This window comes from Triticum dicoccoides, chromosome 5A (assembly GCF_002162155.2).
Source record: "Triticum dicoccoides isolate Atlit2015 ecotype Zavitan chromosome 5A, WEW_v2.0, whole genome shotgun sequence".
NCBI classification, from domain to species: Eukaryota; Viridiplantae; Streptophyta; class Magnoliopsida; order Poales; family Poaceae; genus Triticum; species Triticum dicoccoides.
In genome coordinates, this window is record NC_041388.1 from 255,575,405 (window position 1) to 255,595,529 (window position 20,125).

Consider the following 20,125-nt stretch of genomic DNA (forward strand, 5'->3'; position numbering starts at 1 on the left):
GAGGCGAGAGAGGTGAGGTCGGCGGCAGCCTCGAGGGCGTCGTCCATGGCGAGCGGCCGAGAGCGCGCGTAGGGTAGGAGGGTTTTTAGGAAAGTGGAGGGAAATGATGGATGCTTTGCCACCGACTGGCGGGCCAGGGGGAGTAGTTGGTGTGCGGCGCGCGCGGCCGTCCCGTGTCCGCGCCAACACAAATCAGGCTCAAAATTGGACCGCGAATGGGTCGACGGGCTGACAAAAAGCGGACGCGCGTCCGTTTGGATCGGCGCGTTGGACTGATTTTTCTGTCCGCCGCGACCCAAACGAACGCGCATGGACGAAATGGGTCAGCCCGATGGAGTTGCTCTAAAAAAAGTAATGTCAATTTTTTAGCTTTATTATTATTTTTAAATTGCTCAAGCGCCTAAACAAGCGGTTAGCCTTGAAGATGGCCCAATTAATCGTGCCCGGAAACCAATCGCTGCAAAGACCGTTCCTGCTCGTGCGGAGAAGGAAAATAAAATATGTTCACCAAAATTGTGGTTTCACTTTTTTTTCACGTCCATAGCATTAACGAGAGGCTCTATTTCTAAATAAAATAAGATACCTCAATTTTTAGTTAAGATTCAAAATTATCTTCTACTCCCTCCATTTCTAAATATAGACGTACTTTGAAGTGTAGATTTACTTATTTTACTCCGTATTTAGTCTATATTGGAATCTCTAAAATAATTTATATGAAGGAACACAGGGAGTACTACTCTGTAACTTAATATAAGATATTTTTTTACACTATGATGGTGTCAAAATCAGTGTCAGAAAATGACTTCTTTTAAGTTACAGAGGGAGTACCAGTGGTGGGTATTAAAGGCATCTTCAATAATTTGTATGTTAGCTTGTTGATAAAATATGACATGTCATCAACTAACACCTTAACATCCAACAACTCTAATGGGTTGTATCTAGTTTGCCCAATAGGATGTAAGATAATAAATGAGATGCTCTCTCATTCTACATTGAAGCTTGTGCAATGGATGTTGGTTCATGTACATACAACCTTCCTCTCTTTCCTCATTTATTGTATGACACATCATCAAAAATCCTATACGGCAAAGTCTACCAAGAACTATCTTACAACCATTAAAGATGCCCTAACAGGTTCTTCTAGGCACTTGCCACTTCCATATAAAAAGAAACCCCTCCTAAATAGTTTAAATGCCTCCAGCAAAAGAAGAAGTTTAATTGCCACTATAATTTGGTTTTGGGGGTGAGGACGCCAAGCCCACCCATGAAGGGCCTCAGCGGCTCCGGAATCACCACCGTACCATCCTCTTGCTGAAAATTCTCCAAAATGGATATGATCAGGCGAGGAACAGCGACTGCCGTTGCGTTGAGCGTGTGGACAAACTGCGTCGGACCTGAACTACCCCCTTTCCCTTTCTTGCTGTTCGTCGACGGTGGAGGCTCCAAGGGTGCTGGCCGGAACCGGATACCCAGCCGCCTGCTCTGGTAGTCCGTGCAGTTTGATGCACTTGAGATCTGCATATGTTTTGAGCAGAAAACATGAGAACTGCTCAAAATGGATACAAGTTGCCAGGGCGCAAGAAATACTTGCTGCCTACCTCACCATACCGATCCAGGCCTGGCATCCATGCCTCAATGTCATACTTTCTGTAGGCTGGAGCGCCCAAATCTCCTGTTGCCATATCCAAAGTTCTACGAGAGAGGAGAATAATCTTATTGGCCTTGGAACGTTTATGACTTAGAAACTCACAAGAAGATCAGGAAATACTTAAAATGAAGTCCAAGTGATGCATAAAGATTCTCTTCGATGGTTATAAGTTCTTCATGGTACTTGTCACTTTCCTCTGGCCGACAGAATATGAACATCTCAACCTTGCTAAATTGATGTACTCGGTAGAGGCCCCTGTTCAAGACAGATTAACTGAAACTCAGCAACTTCACACAAAAAAAAGAGTAAACAATTTCATTACGGACTTGAACCATCATCAATCAGTAATTTCTATATGAGCATACTATAAGGAAACTTCCTAAATCAAAACACACACTCAAAGACAGCCTTTAAGGGAAGAAGAGAACAGAGATACCTAGTGGCAGCACCTGCGGCACCTGCTTCTGTGCGAAAACAGTGTGAATATGCCACATATTTTAGAGGTAAATCAGAGTCGGCAAGGATAGAGTTCATATGGATGCCTCCAACGGGAATTTCTGCAGTCCCTATGAGGCACTGATCACTGTTATCTATTGAATAGACCTACATAAAGATGGCACAAGTGATTATTTAAAATCATCATGTAAGGGACATAAAGATGTCATATGATTTGATTCTGCACAGTACTATTGAATATTGAATAGTAACAAGGTACCACTATAACCTGCCATAACACACTGGCAGAAAGCATATAGTACAGAAATTGCACTTATATAATTCTATTGCTTGAGCATCTGTGCAACAACAACAAAGCCTTTCAGTTCCAAACAAGTTGGGGTAGGCTAGAATTGAAACCCGTAATATATTGAAACCAAGTCATGGTTCTGGCACATGGATAGCTAACTTTTATGCACCCCTGTCCAATCTTTTGTGATATTCTAGTCCTTCAGATATCTCTTTACGGACTCCTCCCATGTTAAGTTTGGTCTACCCGACCTCTCTTGACATTATCAGCACACCTTAACCGTCCGCTAAGCAATGGTGCTTCTAGAGGCCTGCATTGTATACACCCAAACCATCTCCGATGATGTTGGGCAAGCTTCTCTTCAATCGGTGCCACCCCAACTCTACCACGTAGATCATCATTCCAGACCCGATCATTTCTTGTGTGGCCACATATCCATCTCAACATGCCCATCACTACAACACCTAGCTGTTGGACATGTCGCCTTTTAGTTGGCCAACATTCGGCGCCATACAACATCGTAGGTCGAATCATCCTATACAGTCTGCCTTTTAACTTTTGTGGCACTCTTATCACAAAGAACGCCAGAAGCTTGGTGCCACCTCATTTATCCAGCTTTGATTCGATGACTCACATCTTCATCGATATCACCATCCTCCTGCAACATTGACCCGAAATATCGAAAGGTGTCCTTCTGAGGTACCACCTACCCATCAAGGCTAACTTCCTCCTCCTCGTGCCTAGTAGTATTGAAATTGCACCTCATTTACTCAGTTTTAGCTCTACGAAGCCTAAAACATTTCGATTCGAATGCATGTCTCTAGAGCACACTTTCTATTAACCCATGTCCGACTATCGTCGACTAGCACCACATCATCCGTAAAGAGCATACACCATGAGATATCTCCTTGCATATCCCTTGTGACATCATCCATCACCAAAGCAAAAACGATAAGGGCTCAAAGCTGGCCCTTGGTGCAGTCCTATTTTAATTGGAAAGTCATCAGTGTCGCCATCACTTGTTCGAACACTTGTCACAACATTATCATACATGTCCTTGATGAGGTAATGGACTTTGTTGTCATTCTTGTCATTCTTCTTAAGCGGCGCTCAACGACTCTCTCCCATAACTTCATCACCTTAATTTCATGGTAATTAGTACTCCCTCCGTCCCAAAATTCTTGTCTTAGATTCGTCTAGATACGGATGTATCTAACACTAAAACGTAACTAGATACATCCGTATTTAGACAAATCTAAGACAAGAATTTTGGGAGAAAGGGAGTACAATTTTGAACATCTTCCTTGTTCTTGAAAATTGGTACTATTATACTCCGCCTCTATTCTTTGGTATCTAGTTTGACCCAAAAATAAGGTTGAAAAGCTTAGTTAGCCATACTACCGCTATGTCTCCAAGGCCTCTCCACACCCCAATGGGGATACCATCAGGATCCATCGCCTTGCATCCTTTCATCCTTTTTAAAGCCTCCCTGACCTCGAGCTCCTAAATTCGCTACACAAAATGTATGTACGTATCGTTAAATGAATCGTCCAGCTCCATGGTAGAGCTCTCAATTCTCTCCATTGAACAGCTTGTCGAAGTAATCTCGCCATCTATGCTTGATCTCCTCGTCCTTCACCAGAAGCCGATCTGCTCAATCCTTGATGCATTTGACTTGGTTGACATCCCTCGTCTTCCTCTCTCGGATCTTGGCCATCTTATAGATGTCCCTTTCGCCTTCCTTCGTGTTTAAACATAAATGCTGGTAGAGGTCCTCATACGCCTGACCTCTTGCTTCACTTATATCTCGCTTTGCAGTCTTCTTTGCCACTTTGTACTTCTCCATGTTGCCTTCACTCTTATCCAGGTGTAGGCATCTGAAACGGTCTTTCTTCTCCTTAATAGTCTTCTGGACATCGTCGTTCCACCACCAGGTATCTTTAGCTTCGCTTCTACTACCCTAGTCACCCCAAACTCCTCTGATGCTTCCTTCCATGTGCAAGTCTTCATCTTCATCCACATATTGTTTGGATCACCTCCTTAATAGCCTTCTCCTTGAAAGCATGAGTTGCCTCCGCCTTGAGCTTCCACCACTTCATTCTAACGACTTTGGCGCGCTTATCCTGCTAGACATGAGTCTGAAAGCGAAAGTCAGCCACCACAAGCTTATGTTGAGGGGCAACACTCTCTCTAGTTATCACCTTACAATTGAGGCAAGCACGCATGTCTTCTCTTCTCGAGAGGATGAAATCAATCTGGCTAGAATATTGTCCACTATAGGAAGTCAATGGATGGGATTCTCTCTTTCTAAAGAGGGTGTTATCTACAATCATGTCATAGGCTAAAGCAAAGCTTAAGACATCCTCTCCTTGATTCATGTTACTGTAAGTGCATCTAGTGCCACCTCTAGTTGGTTTTGGAGTATTGACGACAAACCTAGTTGAGGGACCAATGTGTTTGTGAGAATTGCAGGATAACACAGGTAGAAGTCCCTCATTGATTCGGTTTTCCTACCAGAGATGACCCCTAAAAATGTATGAAGACATTGAAGTCAAAGGTGGTATATGAAGATATTCACATTGAAGACTATGACAAGAGAAGACATCGCATGAAGCCTATGGAGCTCGAAGACTTAGGTCTTTCGTAGGTCTTTTTCTTCCTCTTTGTTGAGTCATAGGAACCACCGTACTGTTAAGTGGGGTCCAAGAGAACCAGTCAGAATGACTGAAGTGATGCTTAAACAAAACCTATGTCTTCGAGTAAAGACTTTGAGAGCGAATCTTGTCCAGAGTCAGACAAGTCAGCTTTGCTTGTAGCCCAAGTAAAGTTGCCGTGTGAGTTTGAAATCTGACCGTTGAAACACGTGTCAGTTCCTTAGTGACGCAGGGTCATTTCGGACAAATCAGGTCGGGTTGCCAAGTGGCTATAAATAGCCCACCCCCTACAACCATAAATGGTTGGCTACTCAGATTCAGAGTACGGCTTTTGTCGTTTGAGAGCAACCCACCTCGAAGCCTTTAAGAGAGAATTCCTTGCGAGGATAAAGCCCTAACCACCCAGAGCCAAAGAGAATTAGGCATCACTTAAGTCTTCTTGTCTGTGTGATCTGAAGACTTATTACACTTGAGGACTGTGAATCCTCCAGCCGGTTAGGCGTCGCGTTCTGAGCATCCAAGAGACATTGTGGATTGCCGGTGAACGAAGTCTGTGAAGGTTTGGGAGTCTACCTTGAAGACTTACCAGAGTGATTGGGCGAGGTCTGTGTGACCTTAGCTCAAGGGGAATACGGTGAGGACTGGGTGTCCTGAGCTGCGTGTTCAGGACTGGGTGTCCGGGACTGTGTGTCCTCAGGTTTAAATACCTAGCCGCCCTAACCAGACGTACAGTTATCACAGCAACTGGAACTGATCCAACAAATCATTGTCTTCAACGTGTCACTGGTTGTATCCTTTCCTTCCCTTTACTTACTGTTGGTCCTTGTGAAGTCATTGTATGATTGCACTATCTTTTATCTTCACTGAGTGACTGTGTTTTCTGTTTGGCTTCATAATATCTTCCTACCTGATCCTTAATACATTGCTGCTATTAGTCATTGTGCTTTCACTCCATTGAATACTTGACTATGGCTTGCCTAGTGTAGTCTTCCTTCCGCTGCAGGGTAATAGGTTTATTTCTATCGTTTGTCTTCATAACTTCCACGTTTTGAAGACTTTCATAAAAATCGCCTATTCACCCCCCTCTAATCGATATAACGCACTTTCAGTTACCATATCCAAAGCCCCCATGCACCCCTTCAAAACTTGTGTTAGATGTACCCATTAGCCATTGAGGTCTCCTCCTATGAAGAGCTTCTTGCCAATAGGTACACTTCTAACCATGTCTTCCAGGCCTTCCCAGAACTCCTCTCTCTGTGGCCTACTTGCGAGGCATACACACTGATAACATTGAGAACTAAGTCTCCAACGACCAGCTTAACCAGGATAATCCGGTCCCCTTGCCTCTTTTTGAGAAAGTTCTACAACATCTTTCATCTAGGTAGTTAACGATGTAATATGTAACAATCTTGTCTGCTTTACTTAAACTAAACCTTTCTATTACAGTCGAATTGGTAATCATTACAATGAGCAGGATACAATATAAGTGACTGTGCAAGGCCACTGAGAATAGCTAAAATGTACCTCCCTCTAACAAAACTACAAAAATGGAATTGAAATTGTTAATTGGCCTGCATTGACCATCACAGCAACCTGGCCGCACATCAGCACTAACCAAATAATCAACAAGAACAAACAGAATACTGATGGAAAATATATCACATGAAAACAAATAAGGCACTAAATCATTGACATGACAACAATAACAACAAAGCCTTTCAGTCCCAAACAAGCAGTGGTTGTTCTAACACTGTTGATAACAAAAGTAACCAAATACTACGTTTAGAGACTGCATACCTGAGTATTTTGGGCCCTTGGCTGGAAGCCGCATCTCTCAACAACAGATGATCTAACAATCTCTGGAGTTATGAGTGGTGTGAAACCCTTCTTTGAGACCTCAGCAATACCCCAATTTACAAGGGCCATCTCCAACAAAACAGCTTCATTCTTCAGGTAGTAGAACTTTGAACCACTAACCTGCGCAAGACAGTACAAACTTTTTGTAGAAAAGAGCAGGACCAATCTGGGCATCTACTCATATCAGGACTTTGTACTATTAAGGCAAAATAACTAGAGCCTTCCAGCGAGCATATATTGACTTAATATCGTTTAGTACAAGTATCCTGTGTAACTAAACCAGGTGGGGCCAACTACTGGTTTTTCCTGCTTCCCCGTTCAGCCACCTCTCTGCAACAATTTCAAGTTTTCAAGTTTCAACCCTCAGATAAAGTTAACCAAAACCTCGTTAGCCGGTCTATTGGTGGAGGCTTGGAGCTATCAGTTAGATTTTCACCTTACAGCTTTGGCACCCATCCCTTCCTCTCCCCACTACCGCACCAGTTTATACCTCCCCTTTACTTTCTCCTCCACCAACCCGGCCGTCGAGTCTCCACTCCGTGAATGAGAATTCTTTCACCGCAACAGAGTTCTGCCTCAAGGAATTGGCAGACGATGTCTTCCCTCAAGCGTGGCAATCTCACAGCCATACGCCTCCTTACCCCGTCCACGTGCTGCACTCCAGTCCAAGCCCCCTAATGCCTCCTCCACATTCTGATCTGGCTTCTAGAGGATCTCTGCCAGGATGTTCCCGACTCGTGCACCCATCCCACAATTATTCTGCTTGCCTCCGTGCTATCGCCTAGAGTGACTTCAAGCACTTCAGATGTAAGCGATCCACCATGATGGTTGCCCATCCGCAGGCTGTCACATCTCTGTCCTCCAGCTCTCCTCCCGCTCTTCATACTCCCAGTTTCTTCACTTTTAAGGATGTGAGTTGCAGCTCCCGTCAGATTATGTCTGTTATGACCGGCCAGGTCTATGGCCGCCGGGGGCCCACTGGGCAGGCTTAAGGCCCAAGTTATCTTAGTTTATTTTCAGATTATGATTATATATACAAGTTGTAAGACTATTTTGAGGATTAAGCAATAAGACTATTCTATTGCCCGGCTTCCAGAGGAGCCGGAACCCTAAACCCTAGCCCTCTCTCTCCTGCGCCGCCGCCACCCAGTCGCAAGGACGGCGCCTCGCCGCCGGCCGCCGCGTTCTAGCCCACGTCCTTTCCCTACCACCTACGACCTAGAGGAGCCCGAACCCTAGCTCCTAACACCTTGGTATCAGTCAGCTCTGGTTCGACCATGTCATCCTCACCACCATCGCCGTCGCTGGCTGTGACCACCACCGCCGCGTCAGCGCCCCTCGCCACGGGGTCGCTGGTCCTCCCGTCCGCGCCGCTGGACCTCATCCCCGGCGCGTCACCCGGCCATCCGCCGGCCCCCATCACCACTACGCCGCCGTCGCCATCAACTCTACCGGCCCACTACACCCCGGAGGCCATGGCAGGGGTCCTCAACGACTTGGTCGTCGCGGTCCAGGGCATCCGGCTCTTCCTGGCCAGCCCGTACGGACCGCCACAACCGCCCCCGCCGCCTGCGCCCTCCGGGCCGCCGACACTCCCGTGGTACTCGGTGCCTGCCGCGCTCGCCGGCGGCTACCCGGCACTACAACAGCCGGCCGCTCCAGCGCCGGCCTGGCCACACTGGCCCGCGCCAGCAACCGCGGCATCGGCCGCGTCCGCCCCAACCCCGTGGCCGGTCTGGTCTGCCCCGGCCCCCACGCCGTCTCCACCGCCTACCGCCGGCCTGAGTCAGGGCCCTTCCGGGGGGCTTCCGATCCAGCAGGTGCGGTTTCCACCGTCGCCCTCTCCGATTCCGGCTTGGCTCACCGGAACGACGCCACCGCCGGTCTACACGGAGGCCAGCGAACCGGCGGTGCCCACGCTACAGTTCGGCGCGCCGTCCTCGGCCCTTCGCATCGACGAACCGGTGGGCACTGGCGCATCAACCCCGACACCACCTCGCTTTGCCCGGATCGACTTTGCCACGTATGATGGCTCGGAGGACCCTCTTAACTGGTTAAACCAGTGTGATCAGTTCTTCCGGGGGCAGCGCACACCCGCGTCCGAGCACACTTGGCTCGCGTCATACCACCTCCGGGGTGCCGCCCAGACATGGTACTACGCCCTCGAGCAGGACGAGGGCGGCATGCCCCCCTGGGATCGTTTCCGCGAGCTGTGTCTCCTTCGCTTCGGTCCACCACGGCGCGACAGCCGCTTGTCCGAGCTGGGCCGCCTACCCTTCACCTCCACGGTCCAGGATTTCGCCGACCGCTTCCAGGCTCTGGCGTGTCACGCACCGGGGGTGACAGCACTACAACGGGCTGAGCTCTTCGTCGGCGGCCTTCCCGACCACATCCGCGTGGACGTCGAGATGAAGGGACCCCAGGACCTGCAGACGGCCATGTACTACGCTCGGGCGTTCGAGCAGCGCGCCCAGGCGTTAACACGGCCCGCACCACCTCGGGGGAGCCGAGTGCCTCCACGACCACCGCCGGCCGCACCAGCTTCTGCAGCCGCCTCACAGGCGGCCACTTCGGCCGCGACGCGGCCCTTCCGGCGCCTCTCGCAGGCCGAGCAGCTCGAGCGCCGCCGCCTGGGGCTGTGCTTTAACTGTGATGCGCCCTATGCCCCGGGCCATGTCTGCCCGCGCCTCTTCTACTTGGAGACAGTCGACGAGACCGAGGACGCTGCCACCGACGATGGACTCGGCGACCCAGCCGCCGCCGAGGTCGCGCCGGCACCCGCGCCCGCGCCGGCTACGGCCCTTGTCGTCTCCCTCCACGCGTTGGCCGGCATCCGCAATGAGCGGACTATGCTTATTCCGGTCACGATCCACGGCGAGACTCTGGTGGCTCTCTTAGACACGGGCTCTACACATAACTTCCTTCCGGAGGCTACGATGCGGCGCCTTGCCCTACAGCCGACGGGAGGGGAGCAGCTGCGGGTCACCGCCTCCGATGCCATGGGCTCGCTCGGGACGTTCCCATTACTATCGGCGACGAGCACTTCACCATCACATGTGCCGGCATCGACTTGGGCTGCTTCGACTTCATCCTCGGCGTCGACTTTTTGCGGACTCTCAGTCCCATCCTTTGGGACTTCGACGCCCTGACGATGACCTTCTGGCGCCTCGGCCGCCGCATCCGGTGGGAGGGCGTTGGCGGCACCCCGGCGTCGCCCCCACTCCAGCTAGCCGCGGCCACCACGGAGGCCGAGCATCCGCTGCTGGATCACCTCCTGCAGCAGCACGGTGATCTTTTTGCGGAACCCCAGGGCCTTCCGCCGGTCCGGGTCTACGACCACCGTATTCATCTCCTGCCGGGCTCGGCTCCGGTGGCAGTAAGGCCCTACCGGTACCCTCAGTTGCAGAAGGACGAGTTGGAGCGGCAGTGCGCCATCATGCTTGCCGCGGGCATTATCCGTATCTCTACATCACCCTTTACGGCGCCGGTCCTCCTCGTACGTAAGTCGGACGGCACTTGGCGCTTCTGCATCGACTACCGCGCCCTTAATGCTCTCACACTTAAGGATAAGTTTCCTATTCCGGTGGTCGATGAACTCCTGGATGAGCTACATGGTGCGCGCTTCACCAAACTGGACCTCCAGTCGGGGTATCATCAGGTGCGCATGCATCCCGACGACATCGCCAAGACGGCGTTCCGGACCCATCACGGCCACTTCGAGTTCTTGGTGATGCCCTTTGGCCTCGCCAACGCCCCGGCGACATTTCAGGCCTTGATGAACGATGTCCTCCGGCCCTACTTACGTCGGTTTGTGCTCGTTTTCTTTGATGACATTCTTATCTACAGCGCCTCTTGGGCGGAGCACCTCCAACATGTGGCCATCGTCTTCAACAAGCTTCGGGCGCATCATCTTCATCTTAAGCGCTCGAAGTGCTCATTCGGGACACCCTCGGTCGCTTACCTCGGCCACGTCATCTCGGCCGAGGGTGTGGCCATGGACGCCGACAAGGCGGCGGCCGTCGCCGCCTGGCCCATTCCGCAGTCTCCGCGGGCTCTTCGCGGCTTCCTTGGTCTTGCCGGGTACTACCGGAAGTTCATCCGGGAGTTTGGCCTTATCGCGGCCCCGCTCACGCGTCTCCTCCGCCGCGACGCCTTCTCTTGGGATACGGAGGCCACTTCAGCGTTCGAGGCCCTCAAGGGGGCCCTCACGACGGGACCCGTACTGCAGATGCCGGACTTCGACCTTCCCTTCACCGTCGACTGCGACGCTTCCGGTGCGGGGTTTGGTGCGGTCCTGCACCAGGGCGATGGACCCCTCGCCTTCTTCAGCCGCCCCTTCGCTACTCGCCATCTTAAATTGGTGGCGTATGAGCGTGAGCTCATTGGGTTGGTGCAGGCAGTACACCATTAGCGGCCCTATCTTTGGGGCCGTTCCTTCCGGATCCGCACGGACCACTACAGCCTCAAGTTCATGTTGGATCAGAGGCTCTCGACGGTTCCCCAGCACCAGTGGATCAGTAAACTCTTTGGCTTTGATTTTACCGTCGAGTACCGGCCGGGTCGCCTCAACACCGTCGCCGACGCCCTATCTCGGCGTGACGCCGATGTGGACGATGGTGCGGCGGACGGGGCTGCCTTCTGCCTCATCACCGGGCCCTCTTTCGCCCTCTACGCCGACATTCGTCGGGCGAACGCTGCCGCGGCCGACGCCCTCCTCCTGCAGCAGCAGCTGGCGGCGGGCGAGCTAGAGGAGCCGTGGCGTCTAGCCAACGGCCTGCTTCTCCACGGGCGCCGCGTCTTCGTTCCGGACCACGACGATCTTCGTCAGCAGGTGCTGCGTCTCGCCCACTCGGCGGGCCATGAGGGCGTGCAGAAGACGCTCCATCGCCTCCGCGCCGACTTCTACATTCCAGGTGATCGTGCCCTGGTCCGCGACTGGGTACGGTCTTGCGTGACGTGCCAGCGCAACAAAACGGAGACCCTGCGACCAGCTGATATGCTTCAGCCCTTGGAGGTCCCGTCTCAGGTTTGGGCGGACATCTCCATGGACTTCATCGAGGGCCTTCCCAAGGTGGGCGGCAAATCCGTCATTCTCACGGTGGTCGACCGCTTCTCCAAGTATGCTCATTTCATCGCCCTTGGCCATCCATATTCAGCGGCATCTGTCGCGCGGGCCTTCTTCGATGGCATTGTCCGTCTCCACGGGTTCCCTTCTTCGATCGTCAGTGATCGAGATCCTGTGTTCACAGGTCATGTATGGCGCGACCTCTTCCGACTGGCAGGCGTGAAGCTCCGCCTGAGTACCGCCTTCCACCCTCAGACAGACGGCCAGTCTGAGATCGTTAACAAGGTGATTGCCATGTATTTGCGTTGTGTTACAGGTGATCACCCTCGCGCATGGGTGGACTGGCTCTCGTGGGCGGAGTACTGCTACAACACCTCTTACCACTCCGCCCTCCGTACTACGCCCTTTGAAGTGGTGTATGGCTGGCCGCCCCCGCCGATTCTGCCGGTTGATCCAGCCTCGGCGCGGACCGAGGCAACCGGGGCTCTTTTGAGGAGCCGTGATGAGATGCTCGCGGAGGAGGTCCAGCAACGACTCCTCCAGGCCCAGCAGTTGGCCAAACGATACTATGATGGCCACCATCGCGAGGCGGAGTTCGCGGTGGGTGATTGGGTCTGGCTGCGTCTACTTCATCGCTCTACGCAGTCGTTGGACCCCCGCGCGAGGAAGAAGCTCGGTCCTCGCTATGCCGGTCCCTTTGCTATCCTGGAACGCATTGGCAAAGTGGCGTACCGTCTTCAGCTTCCGACAGGTGCACGGATCCATGATGTCTTCCATGTTGGGCTGCTCAAGCCCTTCCGCGGCGATCCACCCGCGGCACCACCGGCGCTTCCGCCGCTCACGGACGGGCGTCTCCTTCCTGCACCGGAGAAGGCGCTGAAGGCTCAGCTGCGCCGAGGCTCCTGGTACGTGTTGATTCGGTGGGCTGGACTACCAGAGGAGGACGCTACTTGGGAGCAACGCGAGGAGTTCCTCCAGCACTACCCCGACTTTCAGCTCGAGGACGAGCTGTTTGCGCAGGAGGGGAGAGATGTTATGACCGGCCAGGTCTATGGCCGCCGGGGGCCCACTGGGCAGGCTTAAGGCCCAAGTTATCTTAGTTTATTTTCAGATTATGATTATATATACAAGTTGTAAGACTATTTTGAGGATTAAGCAATAAGACTATTCTATTGCCCGGCTCCCAGAGGAGCCGGAACCCTAAACCCTAGGCCTCTCTCTCCTGCGCCGCCGCCACCCAGCCGCAAGGACGGCACCTCGCCACCGGCCGCCACGTTCTAGCCCACGCCCCGCTCCCTCCTTTCCCTACCACCTACGACCTAGAGGAGCCCGAACCCTTGCTCCTAACAATGTCACTATGCAAATTTCATATGATTACTGAAGATCTCGTCTGAGTGGTTAATTCTCCCTGTGTCAGTTCCTTCTCAGACCAATTTGCTGCTACTTTGCATTCAGATGTAGTATTAGTTTCTGTCGCTTCGGTTAGTTTATTTATTCCGCTGAAACATTTGATAAATTGCTAATAGATGTATGCTTTTCTCTTTTGCCTTTTCAGTATCACAACTGTTGCTTAGTGGCATGCACACCAGTGTTCGCCAAAATGACAAACCTCCAGAACTGTATGTGTACTTTTGCATGTCGAGATGTTAATTGTAGCTACTGCAGCATTTCAGCAGCAAAACTGTAATGTGATTGCTTACATATCACCAGATGGAGTTAAAGTAGGCAGTTCAGATATCAATGTGTTTTTATCTCTATGCTCATATATCATGCCATCGAAAGGCATTTAAGACAATGACTCGATCCCCTTCTGTGGCATTAGATATTAATCATATATGTTCCATCGATCCCCTCGAGGACAGTCAATCGTTTATGTCTGATGTCTATTGTTTCTATGATTGGCAAATGGCAATGTAAGCTACATCAAAGGCATTGGTTATCTGCAGTAAGTGAGGGTGTGTCTTCACTCTCTTGAGATCAAGCATAAGAGATGTTCCTGATTGAGCTGTTCCTGGGTGATTCAAAACCCAAAACTGTTGCGCTACAAAATCTCTCTATATCTTTCTATACCCGAAGCCTACTTCCTTGAAACTGATGTGCTTGAGAGTAGGCAAACTTCAGCTATGAATTATATTAGTATGTTTGCTCAAGATTCTGGTATTTGAATTATATTTTTCTTACTTGTCACCTTGATGTCCATATTCGTGGTTGTTTCACACTAACATAGGAGCTATTTATCATGAACCTGGATACACAACTTATATTGTGGTGGGCTGATTGACTCAAATATGAGACTGTGGAGATGTAAGTAAACCCTCGCTCACGACATGCTCTTGATACTAATTAAGTTGTACGGAGTCAATGAATACCACAGAATCCCCTCCCACACTCACCTGGTGAGATGTACTGCGCAATACATTAGGTAAATTGATACACTTAGCTCACAGGAAGCACCCTATCTCAATTGCTTTTGAGTCATGTTGTTATTTTCTGGGTAAAAGTGTTAGATTCTAACTATTGTTGTTTTGCTATGATTATTTTGGTGTTTACTTTAGTTTACCCTGATAATTCCAATAAGCTATCCATAAATAAATGTGATGATATACCTGTCATTGTGACTATGTATAATTTATATGGGATTTGAATTTTATTTATCTATCATTTCAGATATCATTTACATGTTCATGGGTTATTTGATCTTTTTCTATGAACATATATAATGTAGCGAGGATTTCTTCTATACTAGAAGGACTGGGTGCGCTTTGCTGCGCTGTTGGTCTTGTTGGGTTTTCATATACTATTTTTTACTCCCTCTGATTCAAAATATAAGGTGTATTAGTTTTTAGAAAAGTCAAACCCCTTTAAGTTTGACCAATTTTGTAGAGAAATGTACCAATATTCACAATATCAATCAGTATCATTAGATTCATCATGAAATGACTTTCAATATTTTATTTAATGACTTTCAATATTTTATTTATTTTGTAATGTGGATGTCGATATTTTTGGCTCTGAACTTGGTTAAAGTTAAAGAAAATTGACTTTCAGAAAAACAAATAGACCTTATATTTTGGAACCGAGGGAGTATTTGGTTTGGCGAGTGGGGAGATGATTGAGTGTGTTTTTCTTTTTATTTATAATACGGTGTTTCGCTCCGATTGATTTGAAAAATTGTTGACTTGGTCAAAATCGTGAATCAAATCCAAAATGAAATACCTCAATCCAATGTAAAAGCTCCAAAATTAAGGAGCATAGTGTAAGAGAATTGAATGAGGGAGCTCCTTTAGAAATTGTTGATCTGGTCAAAACGGGATGACCCAATTCCAAATTGGAGACCTCAATTGATTGTGAGGCCTTAAAAATTAGGGAGCATAGTGCTATAGATAATGGTTCAGTCAACAATCCAATTTGCAGGTCATAGCCAAAGAGCCAATGAAGACATGAAAACAAAAAAGAGTTGAAAGGATTTGCCACTAATATTTATATAATTGGGTACAACAAAGCATTTCAAATGAGTGTGTTTCTATTATGTAAATCGGAATTGCAATTTGCTGGTCAACATACCGAAATCTACTATGAGGATGCCTCACAGTATTCAGTCAAAAAATAGATCCACTATGAGGTTACATACATGTATTTGTTGTTACTGAGAGTTTGACAACCCATGTTTGTCTCCTTAACTTTTAATTCTAACTGGTAGTCCTGTTTCAGCTTAAGTACAAATATATACTTTCTTACAGTTATACCTCAGAAGCTGCATCAAAGTCGAATAAATCAAGGTCCTTCCCAAGCTGAAGGTGGTCTTTAATGGGGAAACTGAAGCTTCTCTGACTGCCTACCTATATAACATAACTGAAAATTATGAAATGTTGAAAATACATAAACGGCATTACCTTGAAAAGAAAAAAAGCAACAGTACTGCAGATGAAGTTATACGGAAATCTACTACCTCCTTTCTGGTGACAGAGCTTTCCTCATCCCCTACAGGCACATCTGGATGTGTAGTATTAGGAATGCTTTGTGCTTCTAACTGAAGCTTATCAGTTAGCTGAACAAGATCCTCTTCTAGTGCAATAAGGCTTTCTTTCAGGTTTTTGCCTAAAATATCCCAAAATGAGTCAAAAATTATAAGCTGCCGAATTCTATTTGCAAATACTTGGATGTCAGAAAACACTCATAATAATTCTACCTTCGTCAACAAGGGCTTGTCGCAAAGACGGGTCTAGTTTCTCTTTCATTTTGTTAGCAACTGCATTTCTTTCAGCTCGGAGCCGTTCGACCTCCTGTCATTTGCCATGATTAGGAATTGTCGCAATGCTTTTGTTACCTCCATATTATACAGTACAGAACTAATTAACCAATTGTATTCAGTTAATGAATATAAAGACAGATGTCTTCAATAGTTTTATAGACCTTGTGGGATGGAACAGTTTAAAGGGAACAGAATGAGCACCATGCACTGAGATGTGAATGAACAAGGAACTTACAAACTTTGCAAATTAACTCGGTGACACAAAAAATTGACTGGCGGGCAATCTTACATCAGTTCAGTGCAACCAAACTCTGCTAATGATTGAGCTTTTCATAATGCAATGTCATGTGGGGCATCCCCTTTAGGCGCAGGAGACCTACACAGGGGGCCACAACGCCAGCAGATGTAGGCAGTAGTGGCTAAAGGAAAGGATTAGTCGTATCCTTTTAGTTTGGCTAGTTAGTTATATTGCAAGTTTGCTTAGATTATGCCTTAGGCCTCAAGTCTTGTAACGTGGGCTACATAATGCTCACCTCTAATCTCTGATCAATCAGGAATAAACCAATCTATTCTCCCTCACGTTATTTCTTCCCCTGCCTTTGCTGTGTGACAGCCGCTCTCCGGCTGGCGTCACGCCGCAAAGGTCCAGGGGGTTGGCGCTTACTTCAGAAGTTCAGGTAGCTACCATCTCCACTCTAATCCTCCTCAAATCACCCACCACATGACAGCAAACATACTCGTTCTGATTCAGTATTGACAATTGGCAAGACAAAATGCATGTCATAATATATCAGAAGGCATATCTGGAAGAGCTAAACAAAAGCACAGGGTTAGAATGACTGTACGTGTTATAGGTCTAACAGGGTGTGTCTGGAAGAGCTCAACAAAAGCTCAGGGTTATTAGTATGACTGTATGAGTTCCTCCTATGCCCTACTTCTAACTTTTATGGGTAGCCAGAAAAGTTGCGTGCGATTTCCCGCATATTATTTTTGAGTATGCTCCTAGAGAGACTAATTGTGCTGCCCATGATTTAGCCAAACTAGCTAGAAGTAAGGTGAGTGTGGGGTGGATGGAAGATCCACCCGTAGAGATTGTTGATACTCTTGTAAAAGATACTATGGTGATCACTTTGCAATAACGAGTACTTTGATGTCAAAATAAGTTGTCGTAATAAGAGTGTTGTTTCGGTGATCCTAAGGTGTAAGGGCATTTCTAACCGATCCCTTATCCGGCCGTAAGGGAGTATATTTGGCTTTTTTTCTCCTCTAAACCACACCTAGCCGATCCCTTATAACAGTTAGGGGAGTAAAAAAATTTACTCCATACCCATTCCTCTCCTTATATTTACTCCGGCTCGTGGCGGCCGAGTAAAATTTCCCCACTCTCTCTTCCTCTCCCCGCCCCACTCCTCGATCCGCCGCCCTCCCTCCTCCGGATGGCCGGACAGGGTGGCCGCCGGTCCCCTCCGTCGATCCGCAGCGCGGATCCGCGCCGCCACGCCCGCGGGTCGTCGTTTGCGGCCGCTTCCTCGAGCCGCCACCGCTCGGCCGATCCCCCCGCCGCCGCGCCCCTCACGCAGTTTGAGGACTTCCCGGACCTCACTCCACCGCGGCCGCAGACGAGGACCTACATGGGCGTTCGACGGCGGTCGTGGGGGACGTGGGAGGCTGAAATCACGAACCACAAGACCCACAAGCGGAAGTGGGTCGGCTCATTCGACACCGCCGAGCTCGCTGCCATGGAATACGACCGGTGGCAGGTCCGGTTCCACGGCCGCGACGCGCGGCTCAACTTTCCGTTCGGCACGGCTCCGGTCCACCTCGTCCTGCCGGAGCTGGGGGTGGTGACCGCTCGGATGGCGCGGGAGGACAGGGAGGCGAGAGAGCGCCTCGAGGCCGAGGCCACCGACAAGGCCTACATGGATGAGCTCCGCCAGCAGTACCCGAAGCTAGTGGAGGCTGAGCGGGCGATCTTTGCCATCAATGACGGCGAAGTTATCGTCATCTCTGACGACGAGGGCGGCAACGACGAGGGCGAGGAGGGCGGCAACGCGGGCGGCGAGGTGGGCAACTACAGCGAGATCGACGTCGGGGAGTGGCAGAGCGTCTTCCCCGACGACGACGACGACGGCACCGGCCCAGACCCAGCTCTCACCAAGGGTGGCCTCACCCGAAAAGATTGGCTCGACCTCCACTTCGCCCTAAACTAGTTTAAGTTTAGTTTTAGGTTAAATTTATGTATAATGTTCGGTTCCGAGAACTTTATTGTTGAACTTATGTTTAAATGCATCATCTTTGGTTCAAATTTGATTGAGTTTGTGCAAATTTAGTTTTACTCCGCTAACTTTAGGGGATCGGCTAGGTGCGGCAAAATTTCAAATTTTAGTGGAGTATATATACTCCACTAAGGTATGTACTCTGCTAACTTTTAGGGGATCGGTTAGAAATGCCCTAAGGAGAATAAATACTACCTCCAGGATATTTTGTTTGATGGGCTACCCCTAGACAAGCTCCTGGCCCCTGTATACCTGATGCCTACTCAGACATTCACAACGCAGATACATGCACAAACATCGAACTAACAACGATGATTCACGATCTACTGTCAGTCTTTTAGCTCTGATTCTAACTTACATAATGCCTACAGCTACCATGCGGTACAATAATCACAAGGCATGGCTGGCTATTATTGCCAAAAAAAAATGCTGAACAGTGCCAGTCCATCATTCATATAGCACAGCTCAAACAACAACTCGGGCATAATCCCAGATGGAAGTTATTACCCTTTGATAAGAATCATCTCATCTGACAGATACCCTTCTTTTTTGCGGGTGACCCATCATACCCAATGTCTAGCCTAGTAAATCACGCGCTTTGGCGGTGAAAAGCTATCAGTTCTATTGGAGTATACAGTCCAAAAACAAATCCGGAGTGCAGCAGTAGCAATAACAGGCAGGTCACTGACCTTCTGCAGCGCGAGGTACTGATCGTAGAGCTGAAGGACGACGTCGAGGTTGGCGGCGGAGTTCCGATTCCGGATGTTGGTGGCGACGACATCCCTGTTGTCCCGGATCCACTTGAAGTCTATCGCCGCCTTCCACTGCGGCCTCGTGGCACCACCACCCGCGCCGCCGCCGCCGCCGCCGCCTGTACCAAACTAGCACAGCTCAGATGGCAAATTAGGATAAATAAGATGGCTTTTTTATCTTATTAGGAACTCGTTTTCTTTTTTTACTTATGGTCTCAGGTTCGACTGCGGTGGTGGCGGCGGCGGAGGAGAACGAGAGGAAGCGGATAGGATGATAGCGGAGGAGGGAGAAGGTTAGTGTCCGGAGCGGGGGAAAGGATGGCGTTGTGGCAGCGGCGGAGGATAGGTATCGGCCGCAGGTCAGCATCTCGCCGGAGTGGGAAATGGCCGGCGGGCGGCGGACAGAGGGGGATAAGAGACTTGCGACTTGCAGAGCCTTGTCATGGCAGCCCCGCCATTTTATGGCCGTCCAAGCGGTGTCCTTGGGTGGAATATCAGCCGTCCGATGAACCATTTTGCCATTATATTTTGGGACAGAGGGAGTATATCCTAGGATGTGTTTGGTTGTCAACTTACACCTTAATTTTTGCCTGCATTACATACACTTTCCAGCTGTGCATAGCATGAGAGGAAAGGTTTGCGCATAGTACTTGATGTCCTGCATCGTCTGAACTCACACATGTACACGTTGTTTGGTTGCACACGGGTATCAAGATGTGCTATAACAAGGCTTACCCGCTGCTCCTTACACATAGTCGCAATGACCATACCAACACCATAGCATTGCAATAGCGACGGACTACGGGATGATAATGAAGTTTTACGCCCAAAGTGTGGTGCCGCCTTGCCAACTTCAACCTTGCACGCGTGCTTTCG

The 20,125-nt window shown here is 49.4% G+C and overlaps 1 protein-coding gene across 1 annotated transcript; it reads right to left on the reverse strand.

The window, feature by feature from the left end:
• Positions 1-958: 958 nt before the first annotated feature.
• Positions 959-19,689, reverse strand: LOC119300861 (serine--tRNA ligase, chloroplastic/mitochondrial-like). Its single transcript, XM_037577749.1, has 10 exons — positions 19,457-19,689; positions 19,187-19,368; positions 16,159-16,252; positions 15,919-16,067; positions 15,716-15,808; positions 6,845-7,024; positions 2,085-2,251; positions 1,769-1,903; positions 1,599-1,692; positions 959-1,515 (listed from the first exon to the last, which is right to left on the reverse strand). The coding sequence occupies exons 1-10, from the start codon at positions 19,614-19,616 to the stop codon at positions 1,225-1,227; spliced, it is 1,545 nt and encodes a 514-aa protein (XP_037433646.1). The 5' UTR covers positions 19,617-19,689; the 3' UTR covers positions 959-1,224.
• Positions 19,690-20,125: the final 436 nt, after the last annotated feature.

Excerpts from the sequence above, each read along its gene's own strand:
- LOC119300861 (XM_037577749.1), bottom strand. The coding sequence starts at position 19,616 with ATGCTGACCTGCGGCCGATACCTATCCTCCGCCGCTGCCACAACGCCA. Across the intron at positions 7,025-15,715 it reads ACTTTGATGCAGCTTCTGAG|GTTAGTGGTTCAAAGTTCTA; the intron begins GTATAACTGTAA and ends TGTCTTGCGCAG. Across the intron at positions 1,904-2,084 it reads GCCGCAGGTGCTGCCACTAG|GGGCCTCTACCGAGTACATC; the intron begins GTATCTCTGTTC and ends TGTCTTGAACAG.